The sequence below is a fragment of the Anser anser genome, assembly GCF_964211835.1.
Source record: "Anser anser genome assembly, chromosome: 1".
In the NCBI taxonomy this organism is placed as follows: Eukaryota; Metazoa; Chordata; class Aves; order Anseriformes; family Anatidae; genus Anser; species Anser anser.
In genome coordinates this window covers 13,470,547-13,496,712 of record NC_139720.1, presented here as the reverse complement: position 1 = coordinate 13,496,712, position 26,166 = coordinate 13,470,547, and the positions used below count along the sequence as shown (strand labels likewise).

The following is a 26,166-nucleotide window of genomic DNA, read 5'->3' as shown; positions in this document are numbered from 1 at the left end:
AGCGGCTGAGGGAACTGGGGGTGTTTGGTCTGGAGAAGAGGAGGCTCAGGAGAGACCTTGTTGCGCTCTGCAATAAGAAAGGAAGGTGTGGGGAGCTGGGGGTCGGCCTCTTTTCGCATATAACTACTGACAGGACTAGAAGGAATGGCCTCAGGTTGTGCCGGGGAGGTTCAGGTTGGAAATGAGGAGACATTTCTTCTCAGAAAGAGCGGTCAGGCACTGGGACGGGTTGCCCAGGGAGGCGGTGGAGTCACCGCCCCTGGGGGTGTTCAAGGAGAGGCTGGACGTGGTGCTTAGGGACAGGGTTTAGCGGCTGATGGTGGTAGGGGGGTGGTTGGACCAGACGATCTGGGAGCACCTTCCCAACCCTACCGACCCCCTGACTCCCCACGCTGCCGTGATTTAGGGGGGAATCCCTCCCGTCCCTTAACGCCCCCCCCCCCCCCGCTCCCTCCCCGCCGACCCGGAAGCGTTCCCGGGCGGGCGCCTCCATGCGCCGGCTGCCGGCAGGCGGCGAGGCCAGGCCCGCAGCGCCCAGCCCGCAGCGCCCCGCTCGCAGCCCCTCGGTGCCGCCGGGCCGGGGCAGCATGCTGCAGGCGGCCCCGGGCGGGCACCTCACGGCGGTCACCAGGCCGCTGACGGCCGGTAGGTAGCGGCGGCTCGGTTCTGCCGGCCGAGCGTGTGAGCGGAGGGGGGTTAGGGAGCGGTTTGGGGGGGGGGGGGCTTCGTGAGGGAGGCAGGCTGTAAAGGGGGGTGTTGGTGAGGGGACGCCTGGGTGCTCGCCCAGGGGCAGTGCCTGAGCAACAAGTCCCGGCTGCTGAAAGGCAGAGGCCTGCGAACAGCCAGGGTTTGTTACCCTGGAGGCGCTGGGTGCGGGTCTCCTGCCCCAGCAAAACGGGGCGGGATTTAACTGCACCTAAAAGTGTGTTCCCTGACCCCAAAGGCACTGCTCAGCCTCTGAGGGTGCAGCAAGGTCTTTGGGAGGAACCCCCTGAAGCACCTGTGTTCAGCTTCCTCTAATGTTTAACATGATCCGGTGTTTTCGGAGCAAACCAGGAGATCTGGTGATCTATAGCATTGTGCGATGTTACACTATAAATTAAAATCCATACATATACCGTATAAGATAAAATACCTACGTTTACTTTTTAATATTAAAACCAAAGCAGCTTCACCTTCTGTGGCTTACTTTTCTGTTTTTGCTTATAGCATCAGTGCTCTGTCAAGTGGAACCTGTGGGAAGATGGTTTGAAGCGTTTATTAAGAGGAGAAACATAAACGTTTCTGCCTCTTTCCAGGAGCTAGAAGATGAGAAGGAGCTTTCTGAAGAATCGGGGGATGAAGAATTGCAGCTTGAAGAATTTCCTATGTTAAAAACGCTTGATCCAAAGGACTGGAAGGTATTCTGTTGATACAGACAGCGTTAATTATGTTTTTGATGGAAATCTGGCCAAGTTACCAGCAATTCCCAGCTGCTGATGAGCTCCTCTCTCACCCCATCAGAACCACTCTGTGTCCATTAGCACTATACCTGTTTTTCTGTTTTCTACACATAATTACTTGATACGGGCAAACTCAAGAGCACATCAGGAGCACTCAGTAGGATCTTAAACTGTATTCTGGAGTTACATTAGTGCCTTGCTATTAAGACAGCAATTCAGTTTTCCATTAGTTGAGCTTTTTTAGGATCCGATACTTAAATCCAGCTTGGACTGAGGTACTGGAATTTCTATAACAGCTTTTTAAATGATTGGTCCTATGGGTTTTTTCTAATGTTTATGGAGAGATAATAGAATTCTGTCTCTTGCTTTTAAAAGATGGGGATGAAAACTGTTTTTCTACATGTGTTGTGGCATTTAGGTCATGTATATCAGTGTTTATTAGGGCTCTTTTATTTTCTTCCTCAGAATCAAGACCATTATGCAGTTCTTGGCCTAGGAAATATACGATACAGGGCTACTCAAAAACAAATCAAAGCAGCTCGTAAGTACCTTTCCCTAATAACACTACCCTTCTTTTAGATGTATAGGACTATTTTCCACATCTAAATGCAGACATATCACAAAAAAGCTTTTTACTATTTTCACAGGCCTAAAAATGCCTGCTTTTTGACTTGTTGTTTACCAGCCTTTAAACTCAAATCACAGTTCTGAAATCCACTGGCCTAAAGCTAGTGAACTCAAAAATTTCACTGAGTTCACATCTCAGCTTTCTCATTTCAAGATTTTTGTTAAAACAACCAAAAAACCCACAGGCTATAACTGTATTTCTGCACTTTTGAGTCTGCAACTGGACTCAGTGAAAGGCAGAGAAATAAGAGTGGCTCTGCCCTGGGTATTTCAACAGGTTGTTACCTTGCAGCTGCCTTACAGTTGTTAATTGCCACGTTTATGCTAGTGAATGTTTAAGAAGCATGCTGCTGGTGGGTTGAGCGTTTCATGGGAGTGGAGCAGAAGCTTTTATATTTTCATGTCTTCAAATATTGTAGTAAAAGTTAGACCACTGAGAAGCTCAGTTTTCATTTTCTTTGGTCATTTTGCCATTTGGAGAATGTAGCGTTCCTGTTGCTGAATCTTGGGGTTATTATCAAGCCATTAAAGCTACGGTCTTGTGAGGTTACATTTCCTTGGCATTTCAGATTAGTAAACAATAGAACTTGGAAGTGCCAGCATGCTCCTTAATGATATCACAGGCCTGTGTCTTAAATCAAGAAGTATGATTTCATCAGAAGTGCACTCCGATGCACAGGAGTATCTTATGGTACTTGCATACCAAGAAACACCATGTCAGGCTTCACAACTTTCATTTATATGAAGCAATGTGACCTAGAGTTGACTTTGCAAGAAGATTTAAGTTGAAGACTCATAAATAGGCTTTGTAAAATAAGCTAATGGTTTTGTGAGCTGATAATTGAGAACAGTTGCATAAAGAAACTGCACTTGTATGAGTGGAACCACTGTCACCAGTTAAACCACAGATAAAGGTTAAGTTACTTGCAGACGGTTGGAACAATGGTTCCTTGAGAGCCGCTTGCCTGAGTTAGGGCACTGGACCAGCTCGTTGCCTTCTAGCAAAGTCATGGCAACTTACTGTGTGTGGTCACTGAGCACAAAAATGAAAATCGTTTTTCGCTTATAGCTTGGCTATATTACCTTGTGTTTGGAGCTGGCTAAGACAGCACACTTAGCAAATTACTGAGTTGCACAGGAAATTGTGTTGTCTCTGGTATGTGATCATATGCTGGAGTACTTAGCAGTGCCACTGCGGATCCTGCGTTAATAACTCAGAGAGCAGCAGCTATTCTGTCAATTAGTGACCTCACTAATCTTGTTGAGTAAGATCTAGGGCATATCTCTCTCTCTCCAACTTGAGAGTGCTGAGTCAACTTTGATAGCAACTTCAGTAGATATTCGCAAGGTGTTAGTTGTCTCTTAGGATTTACGTCTTAAGTAGAAAGAGAACTTGACCACAAAGTCTTGGGTGTGTGCTTAGTTTTATCTGTGGGTATGTGCAGCAGTCTTTACAGGCTCATGGCTGTAGTTTACTTGCAAAATTTCATCTTGGACTATATTCAGAACTTGAGTAAAGGAATTGAATACAATTTTTATTTTATCTAAATGACTTTGCTTTTGATTGGAAATAACAATTTATGTTTTTTTTCTTTATTTTCTAGCTTGATTGCATAGGGAATTGTGCAGTCTTGCACAGTTACGGTCCTGAAAACACATCGTGCTTTTTGAAGCTAACTGTACATCTATAGTCACTGAAGTACTTTGATATGCATAATATTAGACTAAGTCCTGGAAAATCAGTGCTTCTTCAGCTGATAAAAGTGAAAGTTTCTGAGTTGAGATTGTCAGGTGTCCTAGCAAAGACAAAAGAGTTTTAATTCTGGCAATAGTGTTAAATCAAAGAAAGTTCATTTACTCATATCTATTTTCTTACTGATGGTTTAAAAAATAAAAAAGTACCTAAGTAGAGGACTGACAGTTGGAATTACTATATTATTTTTAACAAACTACACAGTGTTGATGATGAAGTATTTCTAAATGTTATGTCTCTGATAGATAAATCTATGGTTTTGAAACATCATCCAGACAAGCGAAAAGCTGCAGGGGAGCAAATCGGAGAAGGCGATAATGATTATTTTACGTGCATTACTAAAGGTAAGTAATTGACTTTTTTATTAGATACTCTCTCAATCTGCTTGATAATCTAAAACATATTTGTAGTGCTTTATTAGGTTTGTCACTATCGCTACTTTTAAAGAACTGTGCAAAGCCAAAGAAGTTCTTTTCCATTTTAGCAAACTGCTTCAATAAACAGAGGTCCCGTAAATGTAACTTCCCTTTGGGTGGAAGCAGTATGGCATCGCAGCTCGTTGCCATTTGTCTGCCATACCACTTGGTGAAAAGCAAAATACTTTATGTTCACAAAATGCAAACGCTTGTAGCAGTGTATGCAAAGATGAACCACTAGAGGTTGCCACATACATGCAATAAACTGATACGCTGTAAAATAATTCCTTTAAGACACCAACAGCAATTGGAAAATCCGAATACTAATGCACTTGCTCTGCCAATGGAGCATCTGTTGATTTGATCTCGGATATCAGTTTTCTCAGCTGCTCACTTTTGCCCACAGATGGCCTAGTGAACTCGATTAAATAACATATCGCTCTTGCTTCTAGTGACCTAGAACACCACTGCTGCCTAATTGCAGGCACTTGAGGGGGGTATTCTAGGTGTAACCAGGCTTATACGTCTAAAAACACTTTCATTCTTAAGCAAGTTTTCTGAATCAATAAGGTCCGTGGAGGTAGGGGGAAAAATGTTGAAATTTGTGTGCTCTAAACTTTCTAATTCTCAGTGACTTCTTTTGCTGCTAGTTAAAACGTTAGAAAATGTTATGTTAGAGAAGCCAGTGATGTTTTCAGCCTTCTTTAGAGTTGTACTAAAACTTCTCAAAAACAAGCGCAGCAGTTGATTGAAACCAGACCTTTTTTGAGATCATGTCCACAGAGATCAAAGGAATTTTGATTTTTGTTTCAATTTGAAACAGAAAAAAATCCTAAATCTGAAAAATAGGGGGGAAACCTGTTTCCAACCTGTTCTAATTATTTACTGACCTTTATTAGAACATTGGGAAAGCTAGCTTCAAAAGGAAATTAAGATCTTCCTGCAACATAGGATTGTAGGGAAATAAAGTTCTGCTGCTGCCTAGTTAGCCCGGTGAAGGTTTTCCACCGTTTCAGTCCTGTTGGAAACTGGCAGATGTTTATAATAGCACCTGTAGCTGAGTTCAGGAGTGTGCTCTATGATCTACATGCAAGGAGTAAAATATGTTGCTCAATAACAGCTTACAGTCTTAAGTTTAAGAACAAACAAAAAGGAAAGCATGAAGTGGCATGGAAGATGAGTAATGCTTCCAAGCAGTACCTCGGAGGAAGGAAATGCAAAGGGAAATCTGGAGCAAAGAGGGTGTTAACAGAACAGAGAGAATAAACTTGGAAAGGCAGGAGTGCATAGGCAGGATTCAGAGCTGGATATGGCAAAGGAAGGAGTGGGAGATGCAGTACTGGAGGAACAGAGTATGTGGGAGTAAAATGGGAGCTCGGTGTAAAATTGATGCCTCTGAAGTGGAGGAGGAGGAGCCAACAGATATGCGCAGAATTTCTTGTGTTAGGGAAATGGTACGAGTGTTACTGAAGCTCCTAGCTTGCAATGTAGAGGATAACTGGGGTCATGTAGAGCATTGGCAGAGGGAATTGAAGGAAGTCCCTTACCCAGAAGGGTAGAGAAGATTGGCACGCAGCAGCTTATTATTGTTTTCTTGCTTTCGTTCCTTTCTCTACTAACGTGCAGTGAGAGCAGTTTACAGAACCACAAAGCTCCAAGGTCTCCAGCTTATCACCTTCTAGGTGCGACCTTCACAGTGCAGTTCTCTGGCCAGGGAAGCAGTCACAGAAGCCTACAAATGACTGCAATAAGAATTTGATTTCTTCGAATTCTTATTCTTATTGAAAAATAGTAAGTAATGTAGGTCTGACAGACTCAGTAACTTCACGCTTCCTTGAGGGGGAAAAAAAAAAGTTTACTGAAGCTAGAGTGTGATTTCCAGGTTATAAGGTTTCGGTAATATGATGTTCACCATGTACAGGACTGTAAAAGGAGAAGAAGTAGGACAGTGTGTGTCCTCTGGCTGCGAGCTGTGTGGTGTTTTATGCTGTTTCAAAGTCTCAGTACAACTTCATCATGAGCTGCAAAAATTATTAAGAATGGCCCCTGTTCGTGCCAGTCCTGCAGTATTAACTCAGGGACTGTTTTTACTCCATGCCTGTCTTAGTAGACTGTTCTGTCAATTCATCTGCAAGGATTTGGTGCAAGATAAAAGCCTGAAGATGTCAGGCCCCAGCTACCAGTGACTGAACTGAGTTTACTGCTATAGGTTTATTTTAAATATAATATGATTTGTTGCATTCTAATAGCAAAATGTGTTGTTTTTCATAGACATTTTCTTCCTACTTTGTTGAACAGGAATTGCCAGCAATGCTAGTTGAGATTTGATCAAAAGAATAAAATACAAAGCTGTACAGAAGTGATAAATCAGATCTGAGAGCACCTCTTTAAACATTTAGAGCCTTTTCTGTTAACATTCCCACCTTGCAGGGAAGACTCATTTTAATCTCATGTTTGATGTCTGGTAACTTTTTACAGCTTATGAAATACTGTCTGACCCTGTGAAACGACGAGCATTTAACAGCATAGATCCTACTTTTGATAACTCTGTTCCTTCCAAAAGTGAAGCAAAAGAAAACTTCTTTGAAGTTTTTTCACCGGTTTTTGATAGAAATGCAAGGTAAGCCATGTCAGACTGCCTTTGCTGTGCTGGAAGATCAGCATTTACAAGCTCTTCTGGTTTTTGCGTGTAACTGGCGTGATTTTTAAGGGATGTTGGGAAATGCATTAAATTGATAGAAGTTTAATGCAGTTAAAATAGAATATTCTCAATTTATTTTTAAAGTAATCTGAACTGTCACACTGGAGGCAGTGCGTTTGACCCATGAGATTTAAAAAATCTCTGCTCCATATTAGATATTGTGCGTTTTATACAACACACAGTTTCATCTTAAAATTATTTACTATACCAAGCGTGTATATGTTACTAACTAAAAATCCTTTTTTTTATGATTTTCTTATGAGGGTGAGACATTAACAGATGACAGTAGTTATGTTGACAATTAAGTGGGGCATCCACAACTTCTCTGCCCAGAAGACTTAGCCATCCCTGGAGGTGTTCAAGGCTGGATGGGGCTTTGGGCAACTTGGGCTGGTGGGAAGTGTCCCTGCCCATGGCAGGGGGTTGGAATTAGATGGTCTTTAAGGTTCCTTCCAACCCAAACCATTCTATGATTCTGTGGTTAAAATACAAGATATATGTAACTGTCAGTATTTGGTGGTTCTCTCTTGTACGGTGTGTGACTTTTTTCTACACAATTCATGCTTGTCAATTAACTTTGTATTAAGGCTGTCACAATATAAGTCAAGATTCAGTTTATTTCACTTTTTGCCTATATGAAAAAGTGTTTTATTGTGTGAGGCACTTCACAACGCATCCTGAACAATCCATTGCATAGGATGGATTGTTCAGAATGTGTTGTAATAGATTCTATAAATCTCTTAGCGTGCATTCCAGAGATTCAGACCTGATTCTGTGGTTGTCAGATGGGTTGTTCCCACCTCTGCTTGGAAATGGATGTCATGTCATGGAGTAAGAAATTCTAGAGCCTATGGAATAGTTCCCTCTTTGTAGGAAAGAAATGGAATAGAGGCAGAGCATGCATTGTTCTCTTGTTCTCTGTTAGAATATGTGGGAAACTTAATATAGCCTACCACAGAGCACCTTTTGTTCACTTTCTGTAAGCTCCCTTACCAGCAGAGTGTACATGGAGAAATGAGGCCCTGCTAACAGTGTTTGCAGATACCTTGTGTTCCGTCAGGTCTCCTTGTATGCACGCCAAACTCAGGAAAGGTGGAGTTTGCTTTTCTGGGGGAGCTCCCCCAAAAAGACACAAACAGGAGGATATTTAGAGCAAATGATCCTTTTTCTTCCTCTTCCCTGGTGCCCTTCTGTGTTGGTGGGAGGGAAACTAGTTTGGTATTTGGATTCTGTACTTAACACCTGCTGTTTCATGAAGTAAGATTTCATATATATTATTTCTTGAATATATCGATTTATTTTTCAGGTGGTCGAATAAGAAAAACGTTCCTAAACTTGGGGACATGAACTCTTCGTTTGAAGAGGTAGATGCATTCTATTCATTTTGGTAAGTTAGATGGTGACCTCAGTTGCTATTCGCAGTATGCAAGGTGTGCAGTGTAAAGGGTTTGCAGACCCTTTAGTAGGTTGATCGTTGGCTGTGGTCTGTTCTGACTGCGTAATGTCACGAAGTTGCCTCATGGCTGTTCGGTGCCTTCCACAAACTGTGCTGGATTTCCTCTAGGAAATAGATCCACACCGTAAATTCACAGATACAGCTGAAGGTTTGGGCAGTGCTTGGCCAGAATAGCTGTGAACTGAGCTGCCCCACAGACTAGGAGTGGAGTTCATTTCATTTAACTTGTGTTTTCAGGGGAGGTGTCTACTAGGTTTAAGCTCCCCTAGTTAAGGGAGGTCTAGTCCAATAAATTCTGAAGTTTAAAATGGAGTTTGTCTCCATTATGTCTCGCATCCACTAAATATGGATGTGTATATAAAGATTAAATGAATTTCTAAACTCTGCAGGCTGCATTGTATCTCCAGTGCCTGTAATGAGAGATTTGACAATTATACTGTAAAGCTGGTGGTCCTACAGAGATATGAATTACTAGTTTCAGTGGTATTAACACAGTGGAATCATTGTAGGTGCAGTATAATTGTAAATGGTATTATAAATTGTAAATAACAGTGTAATTGCCTAGAAAAAATATTTAAGAAGGTAGATTATTTGTAATGGTTTTGCCGGTTTATTTTTTCATTCATTCTTGTTATTTTTATATTTAATTCAGGTATAATTTTGATTCATGGAGAGAATTTTCCTATTTAGATGAAGAAGAAAAAGAAAAAGCTGAATGGTATGTAAATAAAAAGAAATTTGATGGGAGACTGAGAGACTCGTGGCAAGTTGCTAAATCTTGCTATATCAGCCCATAAGACACAGGAAGAAAGGTGGCTAACCAAGAGATGGAATTCCACTCTCCCAGTTTGTTGTCAGTCACACACTTGAACTGGACTGTGGGCTTTTTTTTTTCCCCTCTTACCTGTGTTTCTTACCTGTGGTTCTAGAGGTGTTTCTAAGGTGTTTTGAAATTGTAAAAACAATGTATGTTATAAAGCATCTCCTGTGTGTTCATTTAAGTTCAGGCTTGTAATTCCAACATGCCCCAGATGCAGGTTGAACCTAGACCCAGAACAGAGTAGATGAGTAAACAGCTATCATGTCCTTCTCCGACTCTATTAAACTATGCTGAGACAAGTGATGCTATCTGGAATGTAGAAAGATTGGTTCTGATGGCTTGATGTTAATAAAAATTGCATATTTCTTGGTGTAGTGATAATAGCTGAATTACTTGGACCACGTTGCTGTTGGAAAATATATTCTATTTTTTTCATTGTAAACACAGAACATTAAAATAAAGCACTGTATCATTTAGTCTAACCTGTATTTCACAGGACACAGCCTTTCACTCGCTCATCCTGATATCACCACAGCTTGCATTATATAAACCTCTTCTTCCAAGTTTGAATAGAACCCAATTTTGTAGTAAGGTTCAGGGTTTAGCTAACTTTGTGGCTAAAAATTATGCCATATTTTAGCTAGACATATGTTTCTCTTACGCCTTTTTCTGCTCTTAAGTATTTGAGCCTCTCTGGACCTAGTTATTCTTTTCTCTTATGAAAGTTCTGTGAAAGCACTGTAATCAGTTCCTTATCAGTTGTATTTTTGATGAATAAAGAGTAATTTTTAGGCTTCTCATTGGAAAGCTCTAGAATTATTTGCATAGCTCTTCTGTACTTGCTCCTGTCCTTCTTAAACATGTTTAGACAAATGGTACGTAGCATGCTGTACTTAGGAGAGCTACATGTCAGCTTCCTGCTCTTCTGTTCAGGTGGTCGGGATTCTTGTCATCCCTTCTTGCCAAAGGTTATGGTGCTCATCTGTTCTGATCCTTCAGTTTATTACCGGGTCCCCTCCTCTGCTGCGGGAATTGCTTCCTTTGATCTGAAGCATATTGTTCTGCAGTTGGATGTGTGGATGAGGATATAGATGCCACTAAAACTATGCCTTTTTCTTGACAGCACTGACAAATATTTCCAAATTTAGTCATCTAAATTTAATCTATTTAACCCGAGCTCTATCATGATATGATTTTACCAGAGTATCACAGCACTTCGTGGAAAGTGTTAGTTCGTGCACATACATTCACTTGATGTGACCTATTTGCTGTGAAATTGTGATAATTGACATTAATTATACTGCTGCCCTTTAATTAAACTATATACCAGCATTTCAGTTGTTTTGCTTGAGCTTAACGTTACGTCAGCAAATGGATTGCGTTTTGGAAACAGAGTCCATGATGTGGGCCTGTAATGACAGATGAGATGCTTGTTTTGTCAGGTGTTTTGAGGGTTTGTTTGATTGTTTAAATGCTTAGCATTTTGGACATGAGCTTGGGGCTTGGAACCTCATTTTTTGAAGTTTATTTCTGAAGTATTCAGAGAAGACATCTGTGTGGGGAAACTCTTTTTAAGTGTTTGTTGCTGAATTCCTAAGTTACTGACGCTGTAGGGTATGAGCGCTGAACTAACTATGCTCTCCCTTTTTAGTCGAGATGAAAGGAGATGGATTGAAAAGCAGAACAGGGCTGCCAGAGCACTGAGGAAAAAAGAAGAAATGAACAGAATTAGGACACTTGTCGGTGAGCATACAAACTGTTCTTGCAAAAAGATTTGTTAACTAACAGGGAAAGACACTTGTTTTTCTTTTGTACGTGATGTGTCCTTTCCTCTGCCAGACAACGCATACAGCTGTGATCCCAGGATAAAGAAATTTAAGGAGGAAGAAAAGGCCAAGAAAGAAGCAGAGAAGAAAGCAAAGGTAGAAGCAAAACGAAAAGAACAAGAGGCAAAAGAAAAAGTAAGTTAACTACTTGGTTTATTTGGGCTGGAAATCTCTGGTTCATTGATACCTGATCCACTATCTCAGCTTCTAGATGTGTCAGAAAGCTACTGTCAGAAGTTATATTGGGGTTTACAGATGTGTTGTCTTTGATCCCTGTGTAACAGGCAGTGCAAGGCTAACAGCCTTTTGAGAAAGATGAAAATAAAGAGCACAGATCTGAAACAAAAACTTCGAAAACTGAGTTTTGTTGTTGCATAAACTTTCTCTGGTTTAAAGGCCGTCATTAGCTCCTGTGGCCTACTTACTTCTTTCATAAAATGGATACAGCTGCTTGTTGTGTGGGTATGGTCTCTGAACGGTTGACTGGTTTGAGACATTCTGAGGTACTATTACTTGATTAATATTAAACAGTTTGGAAAATATGTCTCTGGAAACAGTATGAGTAGTGAAAGGCTTGGGAAATGTAAGGTGCTAAAAAGTATCTTCAAAGACAACACCAGAGCACTGCAGGGTATTGTGTTAACAGTGGTGCAAGAGAAATGCTGGACAACTGCATTTTTCCAAGCTTATACTCTTGGGGTAGGCACAGGAGATTTCATAATCTTTTATAATCTTCATTGTAAAGGAGGCCAGGATTTACAGACTAGGTCCTCATAGTGAATATTTGAATTAATGCCAACCGGCATGGGTCACCCCTTCCCTCAAAGTTCTTGTGAAAATGAACGTTGATGTATTGCTATACTTCAGAAACTGGAAACAGCATATTTTAATACCGAATGACTCAATAACCTTATAACAGTGTGTCTTTGGATTTTTTTTTTGTTTTTTCTTTTCTTTTGACTGCAGCAAAGACAAGCAGAATTAGAAGCAGCACGGTTAGCAAAAGAAAAAGAAGAAGAAGAAGTTAGGCAACAAGCATTAGTAGCAAAAAAGGAAAAAGAGATACAGAAAAAAGCCATCAAGAAAGAAAGGCAAAAACTGAGAACAACGTGCAAGGTATTTAAATGTTACTATAGTGAAATACAGGTTACATCAGTGAAATTATTGTGCGTCCTTAGATCAGATCTTATCACGCACTTATTTTTATGGTCAGAGATGGGTATGGAAAGTGGGCTTACTAAATGCTAGAGAACATACTTACCATACAGTTTTGAGTTAGGAGTAAAGCTGACCAAATAGGCCCCAGCACAGCAATGGCTAAAGAATGCTGTCTGTTAAGCTTTTGTCTGAAGGACAGTAAAGTTCAGGAACTTTGTAGAACATGTATTTCTGCTTCCAGAACTGGAATTACTTTTCTGATAATGAGGCAGATTGTGTTAAAATGATGGAGGAGGTGGAAAAGCTTTGTGATCGTCTTGAGCTAGCAAGGTAAGTTTTCTTGCTCCTGATTCCTTCTCGTTTTGATACCCATCTTTCTACTAGCTATGCATTGTAACTTAATAATTTATTTTTAGTCTGCAATGCTTGAATGAAGCACTTACATCCACTACAAGGGAAGGAGGAAAGGCGGCTGTAGTAAAACAGGTAATTATGCTGAGTGTCAAATCAAATTAACAATAATTTGTTTGTGACATTTTATATGGCTGAATCTAAGTAAGATAGAACATAGCTGCTGTGGACTCTGAGTTTCAGAGTCTCCAGGCAGATTTGGTTTCCACTACGTTATACATAATGCAGTTCGTGGCTAGTGAAATAACCAGTGCCAGCTGAGAGAAGTTAATGCATTTTTAATTAGTGAAAGACTCAAATCCCACTATTTGTATGGTACACAGAAGCAGCAGAGGAATTTAGTTTTCCCCAACAGTGGGTAGCAATTACCTAGAGGAGAAGGAAGGCACTCTTAACCTGTTCTGTTACAAAAAGGAAAATCCTGCCTCTACTCTCCCTGACCTGGGGCTGGATCCACAAAAGGACCTCATGCTGCAGGCGATAGGTGCTGGAAGGGCCAGTGGGTTGGATGCCAAAGTAGAGGAAAAGCAAGACATTTGTGACCAGGATTCACAGAACTCCACAAGGATCTGCCTAAATTTGCCGGCAGGGAAAGGCTATTTGGAGTAAAAAGGCTGAACCCATGTCTTGCAGAGAGAGTGAGATGCTTTCTTTCATCCACTTTGGAGTCAGATCTGTGAGCGTTATTTCCTGATGGAGAAGATGACCTGTCCCCATCCCTGGGGCAGGTTTACTCATCAGGCAACTGAAGACTTAAGATTCAAATGCTTCTGTTCCACAAGTGACTGAATCCAATCTCCCTTTCTCCAGGAGAGCATTGCAAACTCCTGCTGAATTGCTTGCTAACGAACTACATGTGGCCGTCTAGGCCTGAGTAAGCACTTATCTGCAACAACCCAGATTTTAGCTATTAATCCTAGTTTAGCTAACCTATTGAAGCTTTCACTTGAGCTACAACCACAGTAACAGAGAATTTCTGGCCTAACCAGGTTTAGGTAGCAGTTATGCTGGAAGGTTTCGGAATTACTGTATTCAACAGGGATGTTGGGCTGCCCCCAGTCACCAGTTTAGGTTCTTAATCCTTTTGTGGATCTGTCCCTTGGTGTCGGATGTTAGCTTGGACATTCCAGTTATATGCAGAAGTCTTTCCTTAATCCTGGGAGCATTTGTTTAATTTCCTAGTGAACTTGTGATGGATTTCCACTGTAGCGGATAATCTGGGATGGCCAAATTTACGCACGTGATGGAGGGAGATAATACTGGAGCAGATGAGCTCCATTTCCTTATGTATAACGCGAAGAACAGAAATTAAGCAAAATTCAAGGCTCAAAGCAATTGCAGAAGAGTGGGGTTTTTGTCGTCACGTGGTTCTTTTTCCTTAAATAAAAATGCTCATTTACAATCCTTCAGATAGAAGAAATAAATGAACAAATAAGGCGAGAGAAAGAAGAGGCAGAGGCTCGTATGCGCCAAGCGACAAAGAGTTCAGAGAAGTCGACCACTGGTGGTGGAGGGGGGAGCAAAAACTGGCCAGAAGATGATCTACAGTTGTTAATTAAAGCTGTGAACCTCTTCCCAGCAGGGACTAATTCAAGGTACTTCTTGGTTTTGGTGTTAAAAGCCCTGTTACCAATTTTAATTAAATAACAAGTGTAATACAGCTTATTTTCAGACCATCTGAAGTATGATGTCAGTATAAGGACTCCTTAAATTTCCTTTTCCTTGACTGGACAGCAGTCAAGAGTACTCAGGAATATTGATCCTCTAGTCTGATCAGGTGCAAAGCTTCCCCTCTGTTTTGCAAGAACACACTAAGAATAATTCCAGGGCTAGGGGTGTTCCCATTCTCTCTTCCATAATCCCATTTATCTGGTGTTCAGGCCCTCTTTCGAGGGGCAGTGGAAAAACAGTGTTTTTCCATCTCAGCCCTTTAATATTGGAGTTGTTGAGGGAATTCAAATAAGCGACAGCTGAGGAGAGTTTTGAGGATTAGAGTTTTACATTTAAACAACCACATTTAACCCCCATACCTTTTCTGTATGAGAAGCCAAGAACTTCATCCAAGCTGAGTGAATTCTTAAGGGAAACTTAGCATTTAGTAACCAAAAGCTTTCCACAGTAGTTACTGTGAGAGTTTTAACGTATTTAAGTATGATTAAACTTACTTAAGAGTTGGTATAAAAGTGTTCAGCTGTGTACAGTAGCCTGATTCTGTTTGTATGAAGATAAGCTTTACATAATGTGCAGGTTTTTCCCCTTTCTATCCTTGCTTCAGGTGGGAAGTTATTGCCAATTACATGAACTTGCACTCTACTACTGGAATAAAACGAACAGCAAAAGACGTCATCAATAAAGCAAAGAGCCTCCAGAAGCTTGGTATCTTTATTAGCTTATTTTTGTATTAAGATGGTCTGCGTGCTTCTCTACAGCTTGATTTTTTTTTTTTTAGCAGCATTGTGTTTCTGTTGTGAGAAAATGCTTTGTATATCCCCAAAAGAAACGTACTTCTGGTGGGAAAATTTAGAGGAGCATTTCTGTGACTCAGTATTTTCAGCCCCATAGCTATCACATAAGTCTCTACCTCATGAGTGAATCTCAAATTCTTTTAACTTGATGCACATGTAAGATTCTAGGCCCTGTTCATTACAGAGGCTCCTTTATACTTAGAGTGGGTGGAACTGTTCTCTGAAGGCATCTGGAATAAAGAGAATTGATGAGTCTATAGAGATGCTTTAAAAAGACAAAGGAGATTCAGCACCAGTCAGACAGCTAAATTAACGTGGCTTATCTCCTCGCAGAGTAAATGTAGGCCACAGAGCTGGGATACTGAGAAGAGACTCTGGAGGGTGTTCTCAAGGAAAATCAAAACACGCCGCTATAGAAAAAACAGTTTTGAAGTTGTTTCTCCATCCGAAACCACATACCTCTACAAGGAGGATCCAGACTCTCCCCTGCATTCCTGTCTGCCTGGCACGCTGGTAGCCTGAGTAACACAGATTTGTGCCACAGCCCTTCTGTGAGAGTAATCCCTTCTGATCTCACTGAAGCAGCAGATTCAGGCTTAAGTTTGTGTGGAGGACGTAGTCACTTGAGCAGTATAAAGCAACTTAGGAGTTGGAAAACCAGGCACTTTGAGCAAAATACATTGGACCCTGAAAGATTTTTATGTACCAACCTCTTTTTTTTAATTGATTGTGTTTATTAACTTAAAAAATCTGCTACACGATGTTTTTATTACTACATCTGGCTTTAATTTTGTTGCAGTAACTGTTCCGTTCAATGTCTGTTCCTAATAGACCCTCATCAAAAAGATGATATCAACAAGAAAGCGTTTGACAAATTTAAAAAGGAACATGGTGTGGTGCCTCAGATGGACAGTGCTGCCCCCTCGGAACGATTTGAAGGTAAAAGTGAAAAGGAAGCTCTTCTTGCACTTGTCTCTGCTGTGCACCTCAGTAAGAAAGTAATCTAGAACTCTAAGCCTTGCCTACAAACAACTAGCAAGTAAACAGGTGATGCAAGCTCGGTTACTGGATTTATTTGAGGGTTTCTGGTACGTTTAGTACAAACCAAGGCTAACTAAACAGTCAGTGACAGTTTAGAGTGCTTCCTGGGGAGCCAACAGGTTAAGTCAGATGCTGAGATCATCTGTTCCTCAGAGGTGCTACCTTTCCAGGGGCTGCACTTGAGATACACGATCATCCTACAGCTAACCTTTGGAAAGTGTGATGGGTGTGTCTGGGGTTTAACAGGAGACCAGAGTCTTGCAGCAGGCTGGTTCCTTACTGAAATGTAACAGGAAGAACAACGTCGCTGCCCCAAGGATGTGGTTTCACAGGACAGCAATAGTTATCTAACACCTGTTATCTAACACCTGGCTGACAACAAAGTTGTTACCTTCCAAAGTCTCTGTGCTGTATTTAAAGATCCCAGGTGCCACTTTGGCAAGTCTGTTCCAGTGTTGTTGGTTTTTTTTCCAGGCTTTAGTACTGGACATCCCTTAAATCAAATCAGTGGCTCCAAGAACTTAAAATCAATTATAATATTTTCACAGTATTTTCTTACACTTATCTCGAGGAATCGTTACTAAAGTTATTTTTACTGTCACTTTTGATTTTGAAAACAGGATCGTCTTTAGATTCATCCCCTTGGACTACAGAAGAACAAAAGCTTTTAGAACAAGCACTGAAGACTTATCCAGTAAATACTGCTGAAAGATGGGAGAAAATAGCAGCAGCTGTCCCAGGCCGGTCAAAAAAGGACTGCATGAAGCGATATAAGGTAAGGCTTTCTTACCTCCTTCTAGGATTTTAATTAACTCAGGTTTTGGTAGAACCCATTGCTTTACTTTTGCCATCCCTCCCCAAGACAGTATCTGATGACAACAAATTAGCAGAAGATGGCACTTTATGGAGAACTTTGTTGTTGTTGTTAACCCAGAAAAGCAGTAGGGACTAGGTTTTCTTCAGTGGAAGTACTAAAACTGGAAGCTGGGAAGAAGTCTGCCCCATAAAATTTGTCTTAAAATTTGTCAGCACCTTCTTGCAGATTGTGAAGTCCTTCCCCTAGCCCGCTTTATATTCCCTTTTGTACTACAAGGGGATTAGATGAGCATTGATCTTCTACACCATGTCAGTATTAATTTGTTTCTAGGAGAAATTGTTTTATGGTATTAAACTGTCTGGATTGCTCACTGTTGAGAGCTAATGCAGTGGTTCAGGCTGACTACACCCAATGTTTAAAACCACAGCATCATTAAGGTACACATTTTAAATAGGTTTTTGTTTTTTCTCCACTTCTCCAGGAACTCGTTGAAATGGTCAAGGCAAAGAAAGCTGCTCAAGAACAAGTGATGAATGCTACTAAAGTCAAGAAATGACTTTTACTGACAATCTTTGTTTTATAATAAAAATGCAAATACTATACATGTTTTCCTTCTCTCCTTAATTGTACAGATACACAGGACTATGGTTGGTGTTTGAGTTTTAATCTTCTCAAATGCATTTTTGAAGTCAAAAGCAGTGTTTTGTTTTATTTTCTCTCTCTTAAAGCTCAAACATAGTGGAAGTTCTTGTTCACTACTCACGACGCCAATACATTCCACTGCAGATTTTGTTATACTCTGGAAGTTGTTCAATTGGACCTGGAATTTAAAGAAAGTTGACCATGACACATGCTAAACTGATAAGAAAGGGGGTGGAGGAGTTGCAGGAGGTGAGCTTAGACAACATACCCACAGCAGCAACAGCAGGATGCTTATCATAGATGTACTTTGTGCAAACTTCTCTAATAGTCTGGGCATCAATAGCCTGAAAGGGTTAGAGAGACACATTTTGTTACTAAACCTGTCTTAAAAAAGTATTAAGTCAGTGATCTTAATTTCTTTTGTATAATCCAGAGGAACAGGAGACAGAACAGTTGAAGTATTCTCCTTTGGAAACAGTCTAAACTCTGTACTGTTTCTTCCTATAACAATTAACAACTAAGAAGTTAAATTACTACAGTAAGGGCCTAATCAAAGAACTCCAGGAGGAGTGCCACTTACTTCAATCCTTGCTTCAAGTTCTGGAATTGGGATTCTGCGCTTGTAACAGAGCATTTGTCTTCCAATGTCTTCACAGATTGGGGTGGAGCCTAAAACAGGGGAAAACCCACTTCAGTTATCAAGCATAGAGTAGCAAGAAGTAAGAATAAAAAGCTCTCTGGGTCTCACCATCAAGTTGTAGCAGCATATTTGTCTTTAGAAGGTTTTTTGCTCGAGCTACTTCATTTTCTGTAACGCTTGTGCAAAGTCTTATCCTGAAAAACAGTTTAAATCCAAAAGCATTAAATAATGCGAACGTGTAGCACACGAGATGGTTGTGTACCTCTGCCACAGGCACTGAGTACACCTACCCACGCACATCTTTTCTACAGACAGAGTTGATAAGAGTTCTTGGTATGAAGATAAGCCACAGGACTCATAGAAGCAGCATAAGGAGAGGGTTTTTCTGGAAGCATACCAATACTCAGTCTAAAAACAAGTTTTTCCTCTTAGAAGAGCTGCATTTCATTTTATTAATGTTTTGAGCCACGTGCAGTCCATGCTTGCTAGCTTGAGAATGGCTGTTGGTAAGATAATGGGAGCCAAGCAATTAGAGGTAATTAGCCCAGAAGGCAAGCCGTTACTTCCTGGCGCTTGGTAAGAGATGAGAACTGTATAAATAACATCACACCTCGTAGAGAAGACTCCACTAGGAAGACAGAGGGATGCAGCAGGTATCTTAACACATTATAGCACAAGAATGGTTCGCATCTTCCCTGGTGCTAAACTGCAGCAAGCAGACAGCTAAAATGATATATTTACCTAAGAGTTCTTTACAGAGATCTCAGAATAATGGTATATGAGAAGTGCTCTGTGTGATTAAAGAAACTCCTCAGTTTCAAGTTTTCGTTTAATTTCAGCCACTTCAAGTCAATGCCCTTAAATAACACGTCTGTTTCTAATCACATCTGCAGTTCAAGTATTAGCAGTGCCCCTATGGACACTTTCAAATTAGATTTAAGGCCTTAGATTAATGAAATTATCTGTAGTCCCAATTTTTAGAATTCCACATAACAGCTCATCTACTTGACATAATTTCATTTTCCCATGTACTCACTAGAGCTCTGTGTAACACCACCACCACCTGGTGTGCCACGTGGGCCAGTAACTGTAGAACGGTTAACTAGTAATGGTATTTAAAGGTAATTGCACTCTCATTATGCTCATTCATTATTCTGAATATTTACTTTCAGGTGTCAAACATGCAGTTCATGAGTACTGCATGCTGACTTAATCGTATTCTAACGGGTTTAACACATTTTTATAACTCCTGCCACTTGCAAGACAAAAAGAAAATCACTGTCTATTTACCTTGTAAAAGCAATGTGAACTGTAGTTAGTAGTAGTAGCACTTATTCTTCTAGGGCATAAAACAAGCCTAAACCCTAAATTATTCATTCTAAGTAAGGGTGACAGAAACTGGCTGCTGGGACTGTGCATCTCAACTGTCAAAGTTTAGAACTAGATGTGTTTATTTTTCCCAGGCAAGCCTAAGCAGAGAAATAGAAATAGGCTCTTTAAATAATTACTATTTTTAAAAGTTTATTTGTCCACGGAAAATAATCTTTTTAGAGAAACCGTTGTTTGCTTACCATTCTCTCTGAACAAAGTGCACCATGTCCTGGATAGTTGATGGCTCACAGACCATGTAGAGGCCCCACAGCCCGGTATCGGTGTAGCAGGTGTTGAAGGACTGGAAACTATGACACAAGTTACCATGGCAGGCAATCTGAGCAAGTTTACTGGATAAGTTCTGCTGAAGCAAGAGAAAACATATTTCGTTCGTTTTCTGAAAGCTTACTAGTCTCCTGTTTTCAATGTGACAGAACATGCAGCAGTATCACAGGCTCCAGCAGAAGCTATGCAGTCAGCTATCAGTTCTCCATCTCAACAATTTCTTCCCTTGCACGTAGTCCAAATAGCTTCCAAATAACAGCCCAGATCATAAAGCCACAGAGGTTCGAGAAAGGGACAGCTACTGATACCCCCATGCTCCGATGACGTACAGGTATGAAACATTCCACGAGGGCTGGCAGACCTCGAGTCGCCACTATTTTGGCAATTTAAAATCACTTCCTAAAACTTTCTTAGATCTTGGGCAACAAAGCCTTTCAGCCTCCCGGCTGGCTTCCCTCACCCTGCTTCAGAAAGAGCCACGAAGTCACGTCAACGCCCTCAGATACGGCTGAGGGGGTCGGTACCGGCAGTACCCCAGGCAGGCACCCTCGTTAACGCCAGGAAGGTGCTTGCAGGTTCACTCACCACGCCTCCTCCGAAGGAGCGGTCCCAGTTACCTATCAGAGTGTTTGCTACCATAAGGGGGATCGTATCCGGGTCAGCCCAGCCAGCTGCTTCCACAGCTATCGCCAAGTGCGCCAAGGGCATCTTGTCGTCTCTTATACGGATCTGTGGGAGCACACGAAAGCAGCTGTAGTGCAACCTGCACGCGGTAACGTACACGGCAAGTTAAATGTCAGGAGACAGCCATTTCCACTCCGTCTGTATCAGAAAGCATGCATGCAAAGAACCAAAAATTAAAGTGCACGGAGCTTTATTTACCATTGGCCTTAATTAGCCATGCTCTGGCCATGTCAGAGCACTTGCCAAACGGGAAGCCTGACACCACGAACATAAAGAGGGCATTACAAGGAATTTTATGACAAACAGCAGCAAGGAAAGTTGATGGCTTTTCAAAATCTGAATCCAGCTGGGAATGGAACACAGATGCCTTGGCTCCCCGCCATACCCTTTAAATCAGTGACTCCCAGTAAGAGGAAATGCTCTCACAGTGCAGGCCAGGCAACGAAAGGAAAGTAGCAGCAGGGGTAAGGGAGGTATTCCCTCAGGAACTGATGAGGCAGAGAAAGTGGTGGCAGCGAGGCTTGCCCAAGAGAAGTCGGTAAGTCCTGCTTTGGAAAGCAGCTACTCCAGTTGCCCTCACTGTGGGCAAGACGCCTTGTAATCTGCTCAGTGTGCAGCTGAGAAGCTCTCCTCAGCAGGCAGCGTGTGCTCGCAGGGGATAAAGGGCCAGCTCGAAAAGCCGTTGAGCTGCTTACCTCACTGCCCGTGAAGCTACAAGGCGGCAGGGGTGGCAGCCCTCCTTCTGGAGCAGACGGCAAGTTACCGAAGTGGCATTTGGCTAGGTCAAGTAGCTCATCGTGACAGACCCCTGAACAAAGACGTTTCACATACTTTGTCATGTTACTCCGTGAACAGTTCATTTAACTTGCTATGCAGTTTAAAGACTCAACCGACCAGTAACTTATGGGTCCCCCCCCCTTTAATGCCACACTTTCAGATTTTCCCCAGCACCCCGTCATGCAGAGTAAGATCAGGATCATACTCCAAATCAAGCTGTTTGCTCTCAATTTCAAGCCTCAAAATTATTTTCCTTCTCTCTGCTTTTCTTGCTTCTCCCTTTTCCATACTGAATTCCTTCCAGGCCCTTCTTTTCATGCCCACATGGAACAATGACCTTACCCACTTCTAGTTGTTGTTTTAAGGATGTTTCTGAAATTTTACTGAGGGAAGAAGGGAACAGAAGTTCAAAGGCTATGAAGGCAGAAACCAAACATGCAGGGCTAACAATGAACATCCAGGACGTACTGAACAATGGGCAATTCAGCATGTTGCTCCCTGAAACTTAAAAGACTATGGTTTTAAGAACAGTTTCACATGATCAAGGGTGAATATCTCATACTAACCTCCAGCAGCAGCCAGGACTATTCTGGGTCCTTTGTAATGTGTTGTTATGTACTCCACCAAGTCATTGCGGTTTATGGATCTAGAAACAGTCAAGGAAACATCACTGCCATGTCAGTACAGTTCTTTTTAAAAGAAGAAATAGAAATACAGAATAATATAGTATCAGAATAATTATAAGTTCTGCCAATGCACAGATGCAAAAAGCTAAAATAAAGACAGCTTCCTAAACAGGAAACTGGAACTTTACACATTTTTCCTTTCAAAGCTCTTACAGCTTCCTGATAAAGAATAAGAATTACAACTCTGCTCCCTCGTGATCTCACTCAGGTAAGAGATAAGATCCACTAATGATCCCATGCCAATTTTAAAACAGTATGCTTAGTAATCTCCTGGTCTGCACCAGTATAAACAACTGCTGAAAGAGCAGTGTGAACGCAGTTTTATTTCTGGTAACGCCAACACCTGGATGATGTGAAAAAGAAGCACTTGCAATTTTGTGTCAGATGCATTTTTAATGAACAGGAGAAATAATGTCAAATAATGAAAATGTGCAGTAGCTATGTGAAATTCACATACACCATGATACCTGTAAAAGGAGAACTAAAGTGATAGGAAATTCTTACAGTTATGTCCAGCACAACTTCATCTACCTTCCAGAGTTAAAAAATACTACTGAAATTGTTCCCCACATTTTCAGAGGGATCTTTTAAATATAGAAAAGTTGCCACACAATTAAAACGGCCACAAACTTGGACATACTTAATGTTTTCTGTGGGTCCTAAAATCGTCCTTCCTAGGGCTGTTTTCTGATAGGCCGTAGCATGAAGGTAATCAAAGACAACTTCCTGTAAATTGGTTTCAACCTCTTGCATCTCTCGAAGTATAACTCCTCGCTCACGCTCGATCTCTGCCTCTCCCAGGGTGCTGTTCTGAATTATGTCAGCAAGAATTTCCACAGCTAATTGAAAATAAAGATAGGAATAGAAATTATTTTCAAGCTACCAGAAAAATCTGGTTTTGAAAGTAAAACCCACCCCAAAGCCCAAGTGACCCAAAAGGTACTAGTAAGATTTGCAGCTTGGAATTTTAAAAAAATCTGATTTTTTTTTTTTAAGGATGCTAAAATGCTACAGCTTTACTTTAAAAGACACTTGCTCTGCAGGAATGGAGAAGTCCAAAAGGCATTTCTGGGGTAGGGGGAAAAAATCTAGCTGACAAAAATGTTTCAAGTATCAACTTCACTGTTAGCACACTCCTTTCCAAATCTGCATCCTCACATTCCCGTGAAGTTGAAGAAGGGACTTTTTGCCCGGGAAAGATGGGACTGTTAGGCTGCAAAAGCATCACTCTTATGCCTCATCCGGAGCTGGATAAGCATTTTTTGGTCTTTGCTACTTCTCCAATGAATGAAAGCAGTTACCTCTTGGTAAATCTTTTGAAAAAGCCTTTGCATAATACACCGTTTGTTCCCTGGACGTATAGGCATTCAGATGAGCTCCCATGTTCTCGATTTCTAGTTCAAGGTCTAACTGAGATCTCTTTTTTGTTCCCTGAAACAAAACAACAACAAAGTCAAACTAAACCCTTGAATTCACCCACTCATAAATTACTACTGCTTGTCTGCAAAAGTCAAAGCCAAAAGGAAGAAAGTCTTCTGAAATGAAAACTGTCATGCTAATCTCTCCCATGTTGAAAGTCAAATATAAATCCTACTATGCTCCCAAATGAAAATAAAAAGCTGGCAAAAGGTAGACTGTGTGTCTTAAGAAAAATACAAGTTAAAAGCAAGTTAAAAATAGAGGTGTGTTACTAATGTAATTGTGTATCAGCTGCACACGACTAGGAATTTAGCTTCATTTTCTAACTGAAACCAAGTCTGAGTTGGTTTCCCCTCTGTCCTCGATTTGTAAACCGTATTTAGACAGTTCTGACAAAGTTCCCATCACTGATCTCTAAAGATAACTAGCTTAGAAATTCATCATAAATTTGTAAGCCAATACTCATACTCACCTTGAAAGCCATATGCTCAAGAAAGTGAGCAGTTCCATTGTTCTTCTCATTTTCATACCTGCTTCCAGCATCAATCCAAAGTCCAACCTCATTGGGGAAAAAAAAGAAATCATTTTATCAGCCAATCATGCAGCTTTGCTGTTTTTCCTGTACAAGCTAAACTTAGATTTTCAAGACCTACTTTTAAATGTTTTTTTTCCTTAAGAGACCCAGATTTTCAAGGAAAAAGAAAAATGATCTTCACAAAAATCGAATCACAAATCATTTAGGAAAATCTTAATTTCCCATCTTATAACTTAGGAATAACTGCTAGTAAACTTTGACAGAATCCAACGCAGTTCCACAAGGAAATGAACATACACAAAATTATGAAAAAACATTCCCCTTACAAGTTACCTACTGTGCATGTTGAAAGTCCAGAGTCTTCAGAAGCTACTTGCAAGCCATTTTCCAGAGGACTCACCCTAGTCTCAGGAACATTTAAGACTACTTCTGTTGCTGCCTTGGAAACTCTGAACCTGCCTGTTCCCACATGTACACACTGTAAGAAAAAAGCATCAGTCACGTATACATTGTAAGTTATATCCTAGGATGCACTTCTAAAAATGTATTCCTGAACTTAAATATAAGTTCAGAAATCTATTTTAAAATATGTATTTCAAAAATAATCTTTACACAGAGTTATTTGCCAATACTTCACTTGGGAATACATTAACTGACTTCAGGAAAAAAACAACAACAACAACAACAAAAATGAAACTGTGGAGTAGACTGCATCTCCTTCCCTCCAACCAAATGTCCTGGCAGAAAACCTGCAGGAACTCTAATATGTCCTTTAGCATCTGAAATCTTTTTGGGTACCTGTTTTCTAAAATGAAGGGGGATCCAATGCAAGAAACTATGTCAAGGACTGCAAACCACAGTCATCTGGTTTTCAGCATAAGGCCAGATTTTGAAATTTACACCTTTTGTATAGTAACCTTGCAGTTAAAGCACATTAATCCAAAATAAAAAAAGAAATGGGAAGAAAGGGTTATAAAGAAAAAAAGCTTCACCGAATTTTTTCAACATTAAAGTATGCAAATATATAACCCAAGTAAGTACTTCAAGCAATAAGCTATTCCAAAAAAGGATTATTTTAAATGTCCTATCAAAGATTTCCCTCACTATGTTAGACTGCCCTAAACATGAAAAGTACAAAATCCAGTACTCATCCAGTACTCTGCTACCAAAGGGCTAGATCTCAAAGCTCACATATTATGGGACCACAGGACAACTTGGGTTGGAAGGGATCTCAGGAGGTTTCTAGCCCAACCTCCTATGAGGAGCTGCTGAGGGAACTGGGGTTGCTGTGTCTGGGGAAGAGGAGGCTCAGGGCAGACCTTATTGCTCTCTACAACTGCCTGAAAGGAAGCTGTGGGGAGCTGGGGGTCGGCCTCTTTTCGCATATAACTACTGACAGGACTAGAGGGAATGGCCTCAAGTTGCACCAGGGGAGTTTCAGGTTGGAAATGAGGAGACATTTCTTCTCAGAAAGAGCAGTCAGGCACTGGGACGGGTTGCCCAGGGAGGCGGTGGAGTCACCGTCCCTGGGGGTGTTCAAGGAGAGGCTGGATGTGGTGCTTAGGGACAGGGTTTAGTGGGTGACATTGGTGGTACGGGGCGGGGGGGGGGTTGGACCCTAATGATTCTGTGATTCAAAGCAGGGGCAGGTATGGAGTCAGACCTGTTTGCTCAGCGGGGGATGGCGGCTTTTGAGGTTGTTTATTTATGTATTTATCTATTTATTAGAGTCTCGAACCTCAGCCCGGCTGCGCAGCCCCGTCCCGCCCGGCGGTGCCCGGTCCCCATGAGGGGGCAGCCGCCCATCTCCCGCCTCCCCTCAGCCGGGCGGGGACTACAGCTCCCGCCATGCTCAGCGGCAGCCACGCACCGCCCCCCCCGCTGGGACTACAACTCCCAGCGTGCACCGCGCCGCCTCCAGCACGACCACCACCACCCCGCCGCCCGCATCGCGGCCTCCTGAGCGCCAGCGCGGAGAGCCACCGAGGTGCTGGGCCCTCCGCGGCTCCCCCCCGTCCCTGCCCCACCGCCTACCCGGTTCCCCGGGCCGGGCGATCGCAAAAGGCGAGGACGCCAGGGCAGGAAGAGCCGCCGTGCCGCTAAGCGAGCTGTAGGCGCCGCCATTTTGTGGGGCGGCTGGGCGCTTCCGGCGGCAGCTGCGCAGGCTCGCCTCAGCTCTCCCCTCAGCTCTCGC

At 41.7% G+C, this 26,166-nt stretch overlaps 2 protein-coding genes across 4 annotated transcripts; one reads left to right on the top strand and one right to left on the bottom strand.

Annotated features, from left to right (window-relative positions):
* The first annotated feature begins 462 nt into the window (after positions 1-462).
* On the top strand, positions 463-17,533 carry DNAJC2 (DnaJ heat shock protein family (Hsp40) member C2). 2 transcript variants are annotated; one of them, XM_083821367.1, is made up of 17 exons: positions 463-645; positions 1,210-1,400; positions 1,908-1,983; positions 4,068-4,166; positions 6,717-6,858; positions 8,246-8,326; positions 9,048-9,113; positions 10,867-10,958; positions 11,055-11,176; positions 12,008-12,157; positions 12,441-12,529; positions 12,616-12,685; positions 14,021-14,205; positions 14,886-14,986; positions 15,907-16,014; positions 16,737-16,891; positions 17,415-17,533. In XM_083821367.1, the coding sequence occupies exons 1-17, from the start codon at positions 492-494 to the stop codon at positions 17,487-17,489; spliced, it is 1,956 nt and encodes a 651-aa protein (XP_083677493.1). In that variant the 5' UTR covers positions 463-491; the 3' UTR covers positions 17,490-17,533. The 2 variants fall into 2 exon arrangements, with proteins under 2 accessions (XP_083677493.1, XP_083677494.1); XM_083821368.1 differs by having other exon boundaries at positions 526-645; positions 1,299-1,400.
* On the bottom strand, positions 17,465-26,166 carry PMPCB (peptidase, mitochondrial processing subunit beta). 2 transcript variants are annotated; one of them, XM_083821369.1, is made up of 13 exons: positions 26,007-26,166; positions 24,310-24,450; positions 23,910-23,996; positions 23,320-23,449; positions 22,659-22,857; positions 21,899-21,978; positions 21,251-21,363; positions 20,457-20,600; positions 19,787-19,950; positions 18,324-18,409; positions 18,156-18,244; positions 17,844-17,919; positions 17,465-17,753 (listed from the first exon to the last, which is right to left on the bottom strand). In XM_083821369.1, exons 1-13 carry the CDS (start codon positions 26,094-26,096, stop codon positions 17,689-17,691), a joined length of 1,464 nt encoding a protein of 487 aa, XP_083677495.1. In that variant the 5' UTR covers positions 26,097-26,166; the 3' UTR covers positions 17,465-17,688. The 2 variants fall into 2 exon arrangements, with proteins under 2 accessions (XP_083677495.1, XP_083677496.1); XM_083821370.1 differs by having other exon boundaries at positions 19,787-19,947.